This window comes from Myodes glareolus, chromosome 1, assembly GCF_982192425.1.
Source record: "Myodes glareolus chromosome 1, mMyoGla1.1, whole genome shotgun sequence".
Lineage (NCBI taxonomy): Eukaryota > Metazoa > Chordata > Mammalia > Rodentia > Cricetidae > Myodes > Myodes glareolus.
In genome coordinates this window covers 61,292,322-61,306,778 of record NC_142026.1, presented here as the reverse complement: position 1 = coordinate 61,306,778, position 14,457 = coordinate 61,292,322, and the positions used below count along the sequence as shown (strand labels likewise).

The following is a 14,457-nucleotide window of genomic DNA, read 5'->3' as shown; positions in this document are numbered from 1 at the left end:
AAACAACAAAAGCTCCAATCAGAGCCTAGATTATGAGGATTCTGGTCTGAGGATGGAGGGATCGGTCTGAGTACCAGGGAAGTGGAGAAACTGAGCTCTGTAACCACCCATTCGTACTGAGCCAAAAGCTATAGCCTCTACAGCCTGAGGGACTATGACAGAAATTAGTCTGGGGCTGACTGGCTGATATGAGCTATTAAGAACACTATTACCGTCACACAAAATCCCCAGCAATATCAGGATATGGAAGACGACAGGACAGCTATTTCTTTTTTAACAATTTATTTAATTTTATTTTATGTACATTGATGTGAAGGTGTCACATTCCCTGGAACTTGAGTTACAGACAGTTGTGAGCTGCCATATGGGTGCTGAGAATTGAACTCAGGACCTCTGGAAGAGCAGTCAGTGCTCTTAACCACTGAGCCACCTCTCCAGCCCCAGGCCAACTATTTCTAAGAAAGTTGGGGATGCAGAGGTAGTGTTCAGTAGCCAGTTTACTAAGCCACAGACAGCTGGGTTCGGGAAGAAACATGGGACAAGCAGAGGGCCTTCATGGCTCTGCAGAGGTCCACCCTAGGACCTGGTTTTCATGAGGTAGAAGCCCGCATCTGAACAATTTACATAGCATGCAAATAAAGCCCACCAAGTACAAAATCAGGTGGCTGGCAAGCCCTCGATGCCCAGAAGATTTTCCTTCTCAGGAAGCCAAATTTATTTTTTGACACCTCTGCTTTGCTGTCGCAGTCAAGAAAACACAGCCAAATCCAATGTCATAAAGCATCTACCTTTTTCTAAAAGCTTTAGAGGTTTTAGTTCTGTGATTTAGATATGTTTAGCACTGTTTTTGTAGGTGGTACTAGGGAAAACTATTTGGCAGAGTGGATATCTGATTTTCTAAACATCGTCTTTGGAAAGGGGTCTTTTCCTGCATTCGACTCCCAGGACTCTTGTCAGAAGTAACTGAGGGGCAGTCGAGATGCTTCAGCAGGCAAAGGTGCCCGCAGTCCAGCATAACCACCTAAGTTCAGTCCCCAGGACCAGACTCCCACAGTCATCCTCTGATGTCCTCACACAGTCCGTGGCACATGCCCAAATACACGCAGTACACAGACACAAAACAAATTAATAAACGTAAAAAAAATCATTTAGTTACAGGAATGCAGTCGGACAAAGGAGTATTCTGGTTGGGATTCTCAATCTGGTTTTTTGAGACAGGGTTTCTCTCTTGAACCCAGGCTGCTCTAGAGTTCACTTTGTCATCCAAACTCACACCTCTCCTGGCCCAGCCAACCTTCTTACAGAAAGCACACTCGAGAAGGGACAGACAGGGATCACATCCCATGCTGAGTGAGCTTCCCCGGGTACCTGCTGTAAAAGGCTCTACGCTGATTCTTTCTTCCTTCTTGATATCCTTCCAGGACAGATCGAAAAGAAATTTTCAGATGTCAACCCCTATTGCTGCTGCCTTGGCTGTTGAAGTTCTGGCTGGACTGGCTATCCTAGGAAGCCTGGCATACTTCACGTTTTTCAAGAAACTTCACAAGTATGGTGACATTTCCTCTTCTATTTCCTCCCTGCTTGGAAAAGGAAAAGGTTTTCCTCACCTCGTCTGTCTCTAGCCTGGATTTCTTCTTGCCTTTCCTAAGTACTGGCTTCTCACTAATTCTTGGCATCCTTAAATCCTTGCCTTCCCACTCCCTAAAACCCCACTCTGCCGGTCATGGTCATTCCCATACCCATGTTACTTAGAACAAAAGACCCATTGTTTTCTCTGTCTCCCAGTCAGAAAATCAAGAGCCATAAAGAAAAACACAAGAAGAAGCAAAAAGAACAAAAGGAACGGAAAAAGAAAAAGAGCAGCAGGAGAATGTGTCAGCCAACAAAGGATCCAGAGAGACAAGCATCAGGGTCCCCTGGGACAACCAGGACAAAAAGGAACCTGCCCATGGGAGACAAAGGGGGTGTGGGTCTGAAGAGAAGCGATCTTCAGGACTCGGCGCATCCCACTCCACCAGAGTAGCATCACAGCACCAGTTAGAAAGACAGCAAACTTGACAGTGACAGGGTCAGACCCGAGGAGGGGCAGGGGCAGCCCTGCTGTGAAGGCACAGCACGGACACCCAGCAGCTCCCAGGATCATCGGCTCCCAGGGTCCGTCCCAGCTCAGCAGCCGAACAACAGTGACTGTGTCTCCCATTTATTTAGGGCAAGAAGTAAGAGAATGCTCAGTGAGGACAACTGGACACCATCAACCCACAGTAGGTAAAGGCACTGACCCTAGGGAATCCAGAAGGTTCCACCACCTGCCCGACCTTCCCTGGCATCCTGGACACCAGCCACTGTCTCCTGTCTGACTTAACACAGTAGATCTTCTCTTCCCAGCCTGTAGGTGCCATTTTCTTTGGGCCAGCAACCAGCTCCCAAATGAAGACGTGGAGGCTTATTAATAATTACAAATGCTGCACTATAGCTTAGGCTTGCCCCACTAGCTCCTTCCCTTAAACTGTGCCCTTAAACTGTTTTTTCTCATCTACATTTTGCCTCGGGGCTTGCTTTCCTTCTGTATGTCCTACTTTTCTGTTTCCTCCATGTCTGGCCCGCTGGCCCCTGGTCTTTCTTTCTTTCTTGAGCCTAAATTCCTCCTCCAACTTGGTCTCCCTGCCCAGAAGCCCCACCTATACCTCCTCCCTCACCACTGGGCATTCAGCTTTTCTTGGACCAATCAGGCACCTTGGCAGGCGAGGTAAAACAGCAGCACATCTTTACTTAGTTAAACAAACACTGTACAAGACCAGCCCTCAGGGGCTGTAGGTCCTCACCGTCCCCCTCCATCCATGGGGACCAAGTCAGTGCTGAAGGAAGACTCAGTCCACCTAGGCTAGACTGGCCTCAGGGAACCACGTGTCCAGGAGCAAGTTCCTCATCCTGATGCCCTCCCTGCTGCGTGTGAAGGTCATGGACGTCCATTCTCCCTTAGGAGACTCTCTGCTGTGTGGGTCCGGGTGTCACGGGGCACTGTGCACCTCCTTGTCACAGGAGCACGTCACTGACAAACACCACTGAGGAAGGGGGATAATCAAGGCTTTGTGAGCTGGGAGAACTCCTGGACTGAATAATCCAGGGCTCTGTCCTTGTCACCTCTCTTCTGGTCCTAAAAACCTGAGTCTGCAAGGCAGACTCTAGGATGCAAATCTTCTAACTGGCCATGAGCATCACCCCCCCACACCCTACCCCACATCTGCCGCCACCGCCTGCCACCTCCTTCAGCTCCAAATCGCAAGTCTAGATCAGCTTTGCACTTCCGGCTCTGGTGACTCTTCTCTTGCTTCCGCAGGTCACAGCCCCATGACAAGTCTCCCAATGAGGTAAGCCCCGCCACTTTCACTGCCTGCTTCCTCTCAGATATCTCTGGAGAGACTGGGCACTCTTGCAGCCTCAAGTGTGAGATCACGTTTGTGCCCTTAGCTCCTCGTGCAGCAGACAGGAGCTGTACGGCTTTCATCCTCAGCCTGCGCACCTGCATTCTGCCCACTCAAAAGGAGGTTAAAGGAGCGGGTGAGTGAGTTCCAAAGGAGGAAGGGGCCATACCCCTCTCCCTTGTTTCTCCTCATCTGAACCTGCTCTGGCCTTCAAAGGAAGGGCTCCATTCAAGCAGTTAGAGGTGCAGGCTCTAGAATCTCACTCTGTCCCCTCCTCTGCCCAGCACCACAGTCCAGACACCTGGCAGAGGGGTTCAGACAAGACTCAGCCTATCATGTAGGAGACTGGCAGGTTGCTTAGAGAATGACGGGAGCCATGCTCAAGTGAGGGTGGACATCGGCAGATGGAAGGCTGTCAAGGAGCGAGAGGGGACAATGGCCAGGGGACCACGGGCTACATGACAAAGCGGGTTGGGTGCGTCTTCTAAAGTCTCTAGCACAGAAAGCCTTCCTGAGGCGTGTTTTCCTGTGCAGAACATCGACAGACATGTGGGTTAACTCTTAAGGGGGGGGGGGAGATTATGTTGTGTCTATGTTCTTTGACAGAAAGTTCCTGCACACAGCAATTTTATATTCTTCTTAGCAACTGAGAAGTGGTTAGTGTTTTTAAAGTCATCTTCCCCTGTGGCCTTCTCTCTGAGATGTACACTGCGGTACTTCTTCCTTAGGGTGGTCTGTGTATGCTAGGGACAATGTGCATGTACCCAGGCCACTGTGTTGTATTCTGATAGCCAGATGAGACCATTAGACTGAAGATGACTCCCTCCAGCACTAGGGAAAGGACTGTTCTCTCTAAATCCTTTTATGTTTTTAAAATATTTAAGAGTTTTGCTAGATTGTTTGTTTCTCGGTGATAAAAGGATAATAATTTGATTTTATTAAGATGATAGGCAAAGAAAACATTAGGTCTGTTTGTTCATTTAAGTAAGGTAAGACCTTACTTAAACAACCATTAGGGGAAGACATATTTAAAGTCATATAGACTAAGTTAAAGCACTTGCCTCCTTCATCTGCTACCTTTGAGCCCCAGCACTCTCATCCCTCAGCTTGTTACTGTCTGTAACCCCGACACCCTCTTCTGGCCTCCATGAGCACTTGCAAGCATATCAGTGGCACATATTCACAATGCACAAACACACGCACACACACACACGCATCTTTGGGAGAGATGGCTCGGTGGTTAAGAGCACAGTCTGCCATACATGGATCTAACCTACATGGGGAGTAGAAAAAGACAACATCTCCTGAGTAAACTGGGAGCATGGGGACCACGGGAGAGGATTGTAGGGGAAAGGAGAGGAAGGGAGGGGAGCAGAGAAAAATGTATAGCTCAATAAAATCAATTTTAAAAAGACAAAAAAAAGAGCACAGTCTGCTCTTCCAGACCTGGGTTCTTCATTCCCAACACACACATAGTGGCTCACAACCACCCTGTAAATCCAGTTCCAGGGGGATCCAATGCCCTTTGACCTCTGAAGATACCATGCACATAACTGGTACTCAGACATGCACATTCAGACAAAACACCTGTGGTGTCCCCTTTTCCCTTGCAGTCCATTGGCCACCAGTCCACGAGGACAAAGGGGAGGAAGTACAGAGACTTTGTACGGCCCATGTACTCAACAGAAACAGCCTTCCCAGAGACATTGTCATTGAGACAACACAACTTCATTCCAGAGTGAGGGGAGACATAAAAGATGGCCGTCAAGGGGAAAGCCTCTGCAGGGGACTGTGTCAAGGGTCGCACTAGAGGAAAGTCAGTCTCTAGATAAGGTCAGGGAGAGAGCAGGAAGCCTCCCTGCTGTGGGGAGAGGGAGAGCTCAGGAAGAGTTGCCAGGCCAGGATAGACTACAACCTCTGATCAGTAGGGCCTCCCAACAAACACCCACACACCAAATATAAAAACTAAATCTTTTTTTTTCATTGTATCCAGTCAAATATCTAAACCCTCAGAATTCTGTTAGTGATCTGTTCACTGCCATTTACAAGGATGGCTTAAAGAACAAAATGTTTAAAGAAGATTTATTTTCAAGGGTTTGATTTTGTTAAGCTTTACCTAAATGTTATGCAAAGGGTAAAGTACTAGACTGGTGTAACCACCTTCTGGGTATTTAACAACCACCTCTGCAAACCTTACACCTATGTGGACAGAGCACAAATCTTACACCTACGTGGACAGAGCACAAACCTTACGCCTACGTGAACAGAGTGCAAACCTTATGCCTACGTGGACAGAGCGCAAACCTTATACCTACGTGGAAAGAGCACAAACCTTACGCCTATGTGTAGCAGGCGTGGTCGATCGATAGAATAAACAGACCAATACTATATAAAAGATATAGCTTTCAATAAAAAGGGGAAAACTTACAAGACCCGGGATCCCAAGAACACCAATGGAGCAGGAAAACCGAAGGGGCAGGGGGCAAGGCACTTCGATCTTTTATAGCCCGAATGGCCACACCTTAGGCCGAATGTGATTGGCTGAGATTCCCCATCACCTATGTGAACAGAGTACAAATCTTACACCTACGTGAACAGAGCATAAACCTTATACCTACGTGGACAGAGGACAAACCTTACACCTACGTGGACAGAGGGCAAACTTTACACCTACGTGGACAGAGCACAAACCTTATACTTACGTGGACATAGGGCAAACTTTATGCCTATGTGGACAGAGCGCCTAAAAGAAACAATATTTTAACTCTAAGTCCCAGGAAACTGTGGCACGTTTCTCGAAAAGTCCTGTAGCTCTGGGGAGTCTCTTATGTTTTCTAGATCTAAGAGGCCATGAAGACCACACAGATGAACTCTAATCCCTGAGTATTCTGTAGAGAGAACATTGAAGGAAAGCATTGGCAGAGGTCTTGACTCATCCCCAGCAGGTGGCACCACTGCCAAAAGAAAGGCTAAAGGAGCCAGAGGGATCCTGAAAGCCAGGGCATTGGCCTTAACAGAAAAGAAAGGAAGAAGGAAGAAGGAAGAAGGGAGGGAAGGAGGGAGGGAGGGAGGGAGGGAGGGAAGGAGGGAGGGAGGGAGGAAGGGAGGAAGGAAGGAAGGAAGGAAGGAAGGAAGGAAGGAAGGAAGGAAGGAAAGAAGGAAACGGTTAATTTAGGACACCCAGGTGTTAAAGGCCTCTTCGTGTGGCTGGCTCACGAGAGATGGCTCAGCAGTTAGGAGCACTGATTGTTTTTCCAGAGGACCCGGATTCAAATCCCAGAACTCACATGGTAGCTGACACCTGTCTGTAATTCCAGTTCCAGAAGACCTGATAACCACTGCAATGTACATAAAATAAAAATAAACAAATAATAAAGGCTTCACTAAATAAACATTGAACACAGGCTGCTGACAGACCAAGCAGATTGCCTCCTCAAATAAAATGCCATTTGCATATTCCTAATGATTCTGCTGAAGACCTACAAAATCAAACATACCAAACCCACCATTCCATTGTTGGTCAGCACTCAGATGGTCTTGGGACCATCTCCCTAAGTGGGTCCCTTTGATCATCCCCTAAAACCTGCAAGTCAGCAAAGGTGGAGACCCTAAACGCTTTGATGCCTCTATTTCAGCCAGGGAGAGTAGGAAGTAACTTAATGTTTATCTCCTATATGACCTTAGGGTCCCAACTCTTGAAGGAAGAATGTTAAGCAGCCAGACATATAATAGTGAGCTTGGGGGCCCTCGCTCACAGTATCCTCTCCCTCTGAAATGTTCTATACCCAAGACTGTCGCAAGAGCTCCCAAATGAAGATAGTGCCCTTGTCCAGCAGTGCAGAGCAGGGGGAGGGGTGAACAGTTACAAAAACAAAAATTATGCCCCATCTTTTCAACTACCTAATAAGAGTGGGGAAATGGTAAACTGTGGCCAGGCCATCTTGGTTAAACGATAATTCCTGAAGCTACAGTACATAATTCCTGAAGCTACAGTACCTTAGTAACTTAGTAACAAGAACCGTGGAGGCACAATTCAGCCTTAGGATCTGAAGATGCTGTCACAAGTTCCCCTAGGTGGCTATAAGGACTGCTACTCAGTCCCACCTCAGTGTGTCTTGCCTACCAGCCCAGGGCCTGAGCAGTGAAGTAGGAAGCCTTCAGCCTGGTCTCCACAATGGCCCAGAATTCCAGCCCTATTTCTCATAGCTAAGAATCACCTAAGCATATTCTATGTTATCTACTGCTCTCCCCCTGTGTCTAGGTGTCCCTGTGCTCAATGTTCTCACTCTATCCTTGTTGCCCATGCCTACCCACCAGTATTATTGTGCTCTGCTTGCCAGTGATGGCCATAAACTCACATTCCCAGGGTGATGGCATCCTCGTCAGGAGTCCTCTGCTGGCTCCTACACTGCCCTATACCTATCCTCACACGGTTCACAACAGCCAAAGATATTAATGATAAATGATTTGGTTTGAGGATTGAAAAACGGAAGAAAAATTCAAGCATGGGGTCTCATGCCTTTAATCCCAGCACTTGGGAGGCAGAGACAGGCAGATCTCTGTGAGTTCAAGTCCAGCCTGGTCTACAAAGGGAGTTCTAGGACTCCACATCTGCCTTATTTTTTTCTAATTCTGTGCAGTAAGTACCACAAAGTACATAAAGTGCTGTGAGGTTCCACTGGAAGAAAATACGTTTATCTAAAGAACTCCGGGAGCTGGGAGGGGTCTGGTCTTGCATGTTCAAGTCCTAGATTAAACGCCAGCTCCAGGGTAGAGGAAGGATGGGAATGGAGTGGAAAGGAAAGGAAGGAAATGAAGAGAAGGGGAAAGGAGGGAGGGAGGGAGGGAGGGAGGGAGGGAGGGAGGGAGGGAGGGAGGGAGGGAGGGAAGGCGGGAGGGAGATAGCTGGCCAAAGCTGTGATTTTTCCATCCAGAGAAGGGAGGAGGTGGATGGCCTGGGTGGCAGCAGCCTTCCTGCCTACAGAAGCATCTTTCCAGACCTGAGTTCCAAGGGGAGGAGTTTTGTGGATGGTGACGCACAACTTCCTTCTTCGCCAGCTCTTAACTGAGTTCTTCCACACCAGTTCTCATCTCCTAAGGATTGGCTCCCAAGTAGAAAGCAGCCGTAATCTAGGAACCACACTCTCAGACTCTTCTGTTCCTGTGTCCCCTCCCTACACATGCTGGGCCCTTCTCTGCTCTCTGCACCTCTACCCTCTCACAGACCACAGGACAAAGTGCAAGGATAATTCCATGTTTTATTCCATAGACAAGGGGATCTGGTATGTGTCCAGTCTCGCTGGGTGGTCAGTCTCTGAAGATGAGCAGAGGGCTTAAGAGGATGCTCCACGGAGGACCTTGACTACAGTGCCCTGCACCAACAGTCTCGGACTTGTCTAGGATGTTGACGACCTCACTCACTCTAATGCTTCCAATATGCTGAAAATGTTCTAAAAGCTTGTTTGTTTCACGAGTACAGCCCATTATGAGGAAGGTAGTATTGAGATTCCCTACAAAGAAGAAAGAATAGAATCAAGGATACTTCCGGACCCAAGGATCCTGCTCCCTTCCCAGAGGTCTCACCAATCAGGACACCCGCTCTCCCAATCGAGATGTGGACACCAGGAATCGTACTCTTCTTACTTAGAGTTCATGTGTCTTGTCTCCTGCACCCGCAGTCCCATCTCGGGATCCCGCCACTCTCTCGGGTGTACAGTACACATGACAGTAACCTGATAAAAGCTGTTCTCTCACCTGCCTGAAACTTTAAGGTGGAACTGTAACACGAAGAGGCAGAGAAGGGGCAGGTCTCTGTGGTGACAAAGTTTGGAAGACACTCCTGGTCATGCCTGCCCACACAGGTTGGACAGTATTTGGCAGAAGGCGCTGTGTACTTAGGCTCACTGGCCTTCAGCCTCACAAAGGGCTCCAAGTTGGTTATATTGTTGCAGAGATAGGTCCTGCAGACCCTGCTGTAGGAGGCGACCGTCACTCCGGGTGGAGACACGAGGTAGGAGATTTGTGGGGGATAAGATAAGGCTGAGGTGCAGCCTTTAAAGCTCACAACTCCCCTGCTGTTCCCTGAGAAGCAGGGGGTCAGAGAGGTGGAATCAGTGTCACTGGCCCCTCCCAGGCTGCCTCCCTTCCTAGCCCTTCTATTTCCTGTGCCTACTCACTGCACCTGCATGGGGCAGAGAAGTCTTTATCTGTGTCTCCTAGTCCTTCTTACCAGAGCCCCTCTGCTGCCCTGGCTCCTATGTCTTCATCCTTCCTCTCCCCCAGGGACCTGTCCACTTCCATCCTAGAAGATATCTGAGATATAGAGATATCTGAGACTTACCCCATTCTAGCCAGTGTTCCCTACTCCTCACTTTTACTCCTTAACCTCCCCAAAAGCTGTCACTCTAAAGTGACTCGTGTTTCTTTTGACTTTGTGTGTCCTCAAGGAAACAGGAAGTGCTTCACAAGCATACCTTTTCATTTGATGCATGTGGTAATAATAATCAGCACTTTGCTTTTACTATCAAATTATATACAGGTGTGCGTGCACATGTGCTCATGAGTGTGTGTGTGTGTGTGTGTGTGTGTGTATGCACGCACGCACGCATGTGTAATCCCAATCCTGGCTAGGAAGGAGGGGGAGCAGAAGGGGGAGCAGAAGGAGGTGTATCACCTGTCTCAATGTACACTATCGTCTCCTCGCAACCCTCTTTCAGGTTACACACCATGCTCCTCAAGAGAAGCCAGTTCCACTTATGCAGGGTCACAGCTCTGAAGGCCGAAGCTGTCGCCTCATAGCACAAAAGAGCTCCAGTCCCTAAAGAGAGAATGTTCTTCCAGTTATCTGCCTCCCCACCACTTTCTTTTTGCTGTAGGGATTTTTGTTTGGGGTTTTTCTTTTGTTCTGTTGTTTGCTTGCTTGCTTTTTGGTTTTTTCAATATAGGGTTTCTCTGTATAGTTCTGGCTGTCCTGGAACTCACCTTATAGATCAGGTTGGCCTTGAGCTCAGAGAGATCCACCTACCTCTGCCTCCCAGTACTGGGACTAAAGGCATTACCCATCATGCCTGGCTTTCCACATCACCTTCTTAACATCAGCACACAGAAAGCCTATCCCCTAAGGAGACTCAGCCCACCTTCCACCAGTATGTAGGTCCAGCCTCCCAAGTGTTGGGGCCTTATAGTATGCAGTCCCTACAGGACATACAAGGCAATAAAGAGATGGCCTCTAAGAGGCAGAGCAGCTGCAGAGATCGCAAATTCTGGAGTCCCATGCTTCTCTGTCAGGGTCCCGGATGTGACAGATCAGTCTGGAGCCAATTTCTTATGGAGTCTCAAGTTTGGTTCTTGTCAGTCCCTGAATTCTCTGTCCATTTGCCTACGGGTCACTGTTCCTAAAGAAAATTGACCATGTTAGTTGCTGTAGTATGGGCTCCCTTGAATCTTTCAATGACATAGGTTTCCTACCTCTGTGGTCTCCCCTCCAAAATAATTCACACCCAGCATTATCTGTGCCTCAAAGCACACCTCTCATGTCCTTGCCTAGGTCTTCCTTCTGACCACGGTGCTGCTCCAAAGACCCACCATCATACAGGCTGTTCTCCAGCCAAAAGTGAGGACACCAAAAAGCAAACTGCAGTGTAATGATATTTTGTTTGTATTTTAACAAATAAAGCTTGCCTGAAGATCAGAGTGCAGAGCTAAGACACTAGAAGCCAGGCAGTAGTAGCACACACCTTTAATCCTAGGATGGGGGTTGGGAGGTTGGAGGAGATGGATGTATCTCTGCCAGCTCAAGGCCACCCTTAGGCTACATGAAACTGATCCAGTCTAAAATAGAAACAGTTCACACAATGGTTATCCCAGCACTTGGGATCCCACACCTTTAATTCCAGCACTAGGGAGGTAGAGACAGGAGCTCAGGGCAGTCTGAGGAGCAGCATAGACCAAGGAGCAGTCAGTCTGAGACAGTCAGTCTGAGACAGTCAGTCTGAGGGGCAGTCAGTCCAAGACAGTCAGTCTGAGGGGCAGTCAGTCTGAGGGGCAGTCAGTCTGAAGGGCAGTCAGTCTGAGGGGCAGTCAGTCTGAGGGGCAGTCAGTCTGAAGGGCAGTCAGTCGGAGGGGCAGTCAGTCGGAGGGGCAGTGCAGTCTGAGGGGCAGTCAGTCGGAGGGGCAGTGCAGTCTGAGGGGCAGTGCAGTCTGAGGGGCAGTGCAGTCTGAGGGGCAGTGCCGTCTGAGACAGTCAGTCTGAGGACAAGATCGCCCTTTGGTCTGAATATTGGTAGAGGAAAGAGCTCTAGTGACCGGCCATTGTGCTTCTCTGATCCTTCAGCTTTCACCCCGATAACTGACTCTAAGTTTTTATTATTAAGACCAATTAGAGAGCCGGGCGGTGGTGGCACACACCTTTACCCAGCATTCAGGAGGCAGAGGCAAGCAGATCTATGTGAGTTCGAGGCCAACCTGGTATATAGAGCGAGTTCCAGGACAGGCTCCACACCAAAGCTACACAGTGAAACCTTGCCTCAGGAAAAAAGAAAGAAAGAAAGAAAGAAAAAGAAAAAAAACATTAGAATTCATGCTACATTGAGCATTAGAACTTTGCAAACAAAGCATGGTGGATCACACCTGCACACCTGTAGTCCCAGCACACAGGAGGCTGACCTAAGTTTAAGACCAACCAAGTCAAACAAACAAACAAAAACAAACAAACCCACTACATGAGACCCTGTCTCAAGTACAAAAGGCCTGTGAGAGAGTAGATGTTAATTAACATATTCCCAAATCCCTTTGTTTGCTAAGGAAATTAAAAAGCATTTAGAAGCGAACAATAACGCCCATGGTGCATATCACTTACACACAGGAACACACATAAAATCTGCAAGAAACTAAATATGGGCACCAATGTCAGCTTTATGTTACTATACCAGGGTGACGTAAGCATATAATCCCAAAGCTTGTAAGGGGAAGGACTGCAGGACCAGAATTTCAGATCACCTTGAACTATATAAGTTCAAGGCAAGCCTATCCTACATGAAACCCTGGGTCAACATAAAACAACAAAAACTACATAAAACACATAAACCATTCAAAGCAAACTGGCACAAGAAAATATATAATACTTCAAGCCAACAAGATCTCAGCAGCAAGAAAAAAGAGAGCAAGCCAAGGCTAGGCCTGTGAAGAAACTATCCTGTAAGAGGAAAGGCACAAAGGCTAGCAGACATTGGAGGAGATGCTCAAATCTAACTGCAACCTGAGAAATGCAATCATCTTGCAAAATGTATCCTCATGACACACCCAGCAGGCTGCCTGTGTCAACAGGCCCAACAGGCCTTTGGTAATAAGGACACTTCCCTGCTCTGCTGTTTATGCAGTGGTTGAAGGAAGGATAGACCACCCCTGGGAAAAGAGGAAGTGGGAATTCCCAGCAGTGTTTCCAGCCTCCTGCAGGGAGAAGTCTAACAGCCAGATTAGGTTTATGAACACACACTTCCCTTATATTCTAGCTAAATATAATGAAAATCTCCACCCTCCAGTAAATGAGGAGGATTTATTTTTTGTGATTGATGGGTTTGGGAAAAGGAACACCCCTCCTGAAACTAAGGGAGTGCACAACTTGCAGGGAGGCACACCAAGGAATATCACACAGTTAGAAGAATTGATGGGATGTACTCAGTGCAGCTGGGCAGTAGTGACGCCTGCCTTTAATCCCAGCATTCGGGAGGCAGAGTTCAAGGCCAGCCTGGTCTGCAGAGTCAGTTCTGAGACCCTGTCCAAAAAAAATTTAAAAAATGAGCTGGACAGATGGCTCAGCAGTTAAGAACACTGGCTGCTCCTCCGGAGTACCCAAGTTCAATTCCCAGCACCTACGTGACAGCTCACAACTGGCTGTAACTCCAGTTCCAAAGGATCTGACACCCTCACACATACATACATGCCCGCAAAACACCAATGCATGTGAAATTTTAAAAAATAAACAAAAACATTTCCAGATGTACACGTGCACAGGGATTGGCCCTAAAAGCACAGTGCTTTTATATATATATTGCCACACCCCCAAAATATGCGTGTATACAAAACACTACACATCTCCAGGGATCACACACAAGATCAGAAACATACTAACCACTTTAGGACGGCGGCCTATGGGAAGCTTGGGGAATTAAAGTGAAAAATCGGGGTTCACAGGAATGGGAAATGCTTAAAAACCATGCGGGAAGGGCTACAAAGTTCCCAGGCTTAGCGCTCCAAGCTAACCCAAAGTTGCAGTCTCTCCCAACTCCGCATAAACTGGGAGATTTTAAGCGCGATGTCGTAACTCTGCCTGATTCTTCATTCACAAAAAAGTAGGGATTATCCATCCCCTAGGGTAGTTGTGGATAGTGATAAAATGGATACGGGGATCACTGTGGATAGTAATCAGATGGATACGGAGGTCGTAATAAGATAGATAATAAGTACCGCTCGAAGGCCAACCGCTTATGTGTTTGTTCCTTTCGGATCCCTCCTCCTGAATCAAAGCTCAGGTTCTGTGACCAGCCATTCAGGCGATTCCAGCCCCACTCTCCGAGGCTGGGCACAAAGCACCTACCTTTCCCGCTTCAGCACCCATCCTCCACATAGCAGTCCCGCTAGCAGTCACTTCCGCCTCTTTCTTTAGCCAGGAATGCCACAGACACACGGCGCTGAAACCCAGATGTGTGTGGCACAAGGCAGGCTAGAGACGGCATTAAACACCAGATATGGAAGGGAAAACTCAAGCGGCCTAAGGGCCAGCCGAGTGGGTGAGGGTGCACACGCGCAGTGCGTATGAGTCAACGCCTCCTGCCCTTGTTGGCCCTGCGGTGGGGGTGGGGCAAGACCAGCCTCGCTCTGGTTGAGGTTATTCGACGCCCCATTGGCTACCTGCCTCCAGAGTGAAGAACAATCTGGCAAGGGAAGGAGAGAGGCAATGTGTGTGCGACTCAACTCGACGCTCTATTGGCTGGTGGGACTGTTACCAAGGAGAAGCGGACAGGAAGGGAAGGGGTGG

General features: G+C 48.2%; 1 protein-coding gene across 3 annotated transcripts; it reads right to left on the bottom strand.

Annotated features, from left to right (window-relative positions):
• Positions 1-8,662: 8,662 nt before the first annotated feature.
• Positions 8,663-14,412, bottom strand: Lypd4 (LY6/PLAUR domain containing 4). Of its 3 annotated transcripts, XM_048440518.3 has the most exons (6): positions 14,017-14,309; positions 11,159-11,252; positions 10,630-10,816; positions 10,096-10,239; positions 9,177-9,503; positions 8,663-8,932 (listed from the first exon to the last, which is right to left on the bottom strand). In XM_048440518.3, the coding sequence occupies exons 3-6, from the start codon at positions 10,694-10,696 to the stop codon at positions 8,730-8,732; spliced, it is 741 nt and encodes a 246-aa protein (XP_048296475.1). In that variant the 5' UTR covers positions 10,697-10,816; positions 11,159-11,252; positions 14,017-14,309; the 3' UTR covers positions 8,663-8,729. The 3 variants fall into 3 exon arrangements, with proteins under 3 accessions (XP_048296475.1, XP_048296476.1, XP_048296474.1); XM_048440519.3 differs by lacking the exons at positions 11,159-11,252; positions 14,017-14,309 and adding an exon at positions 14,331-14,412; XM_048440517.3 differs by lacking the exon at positions 11,159-11,252 and having other exon boundaries at positions 14,017-14,308.
• Between the last annotated feature and the right edge of the window lie 45 nt (positions 14,413-14,457).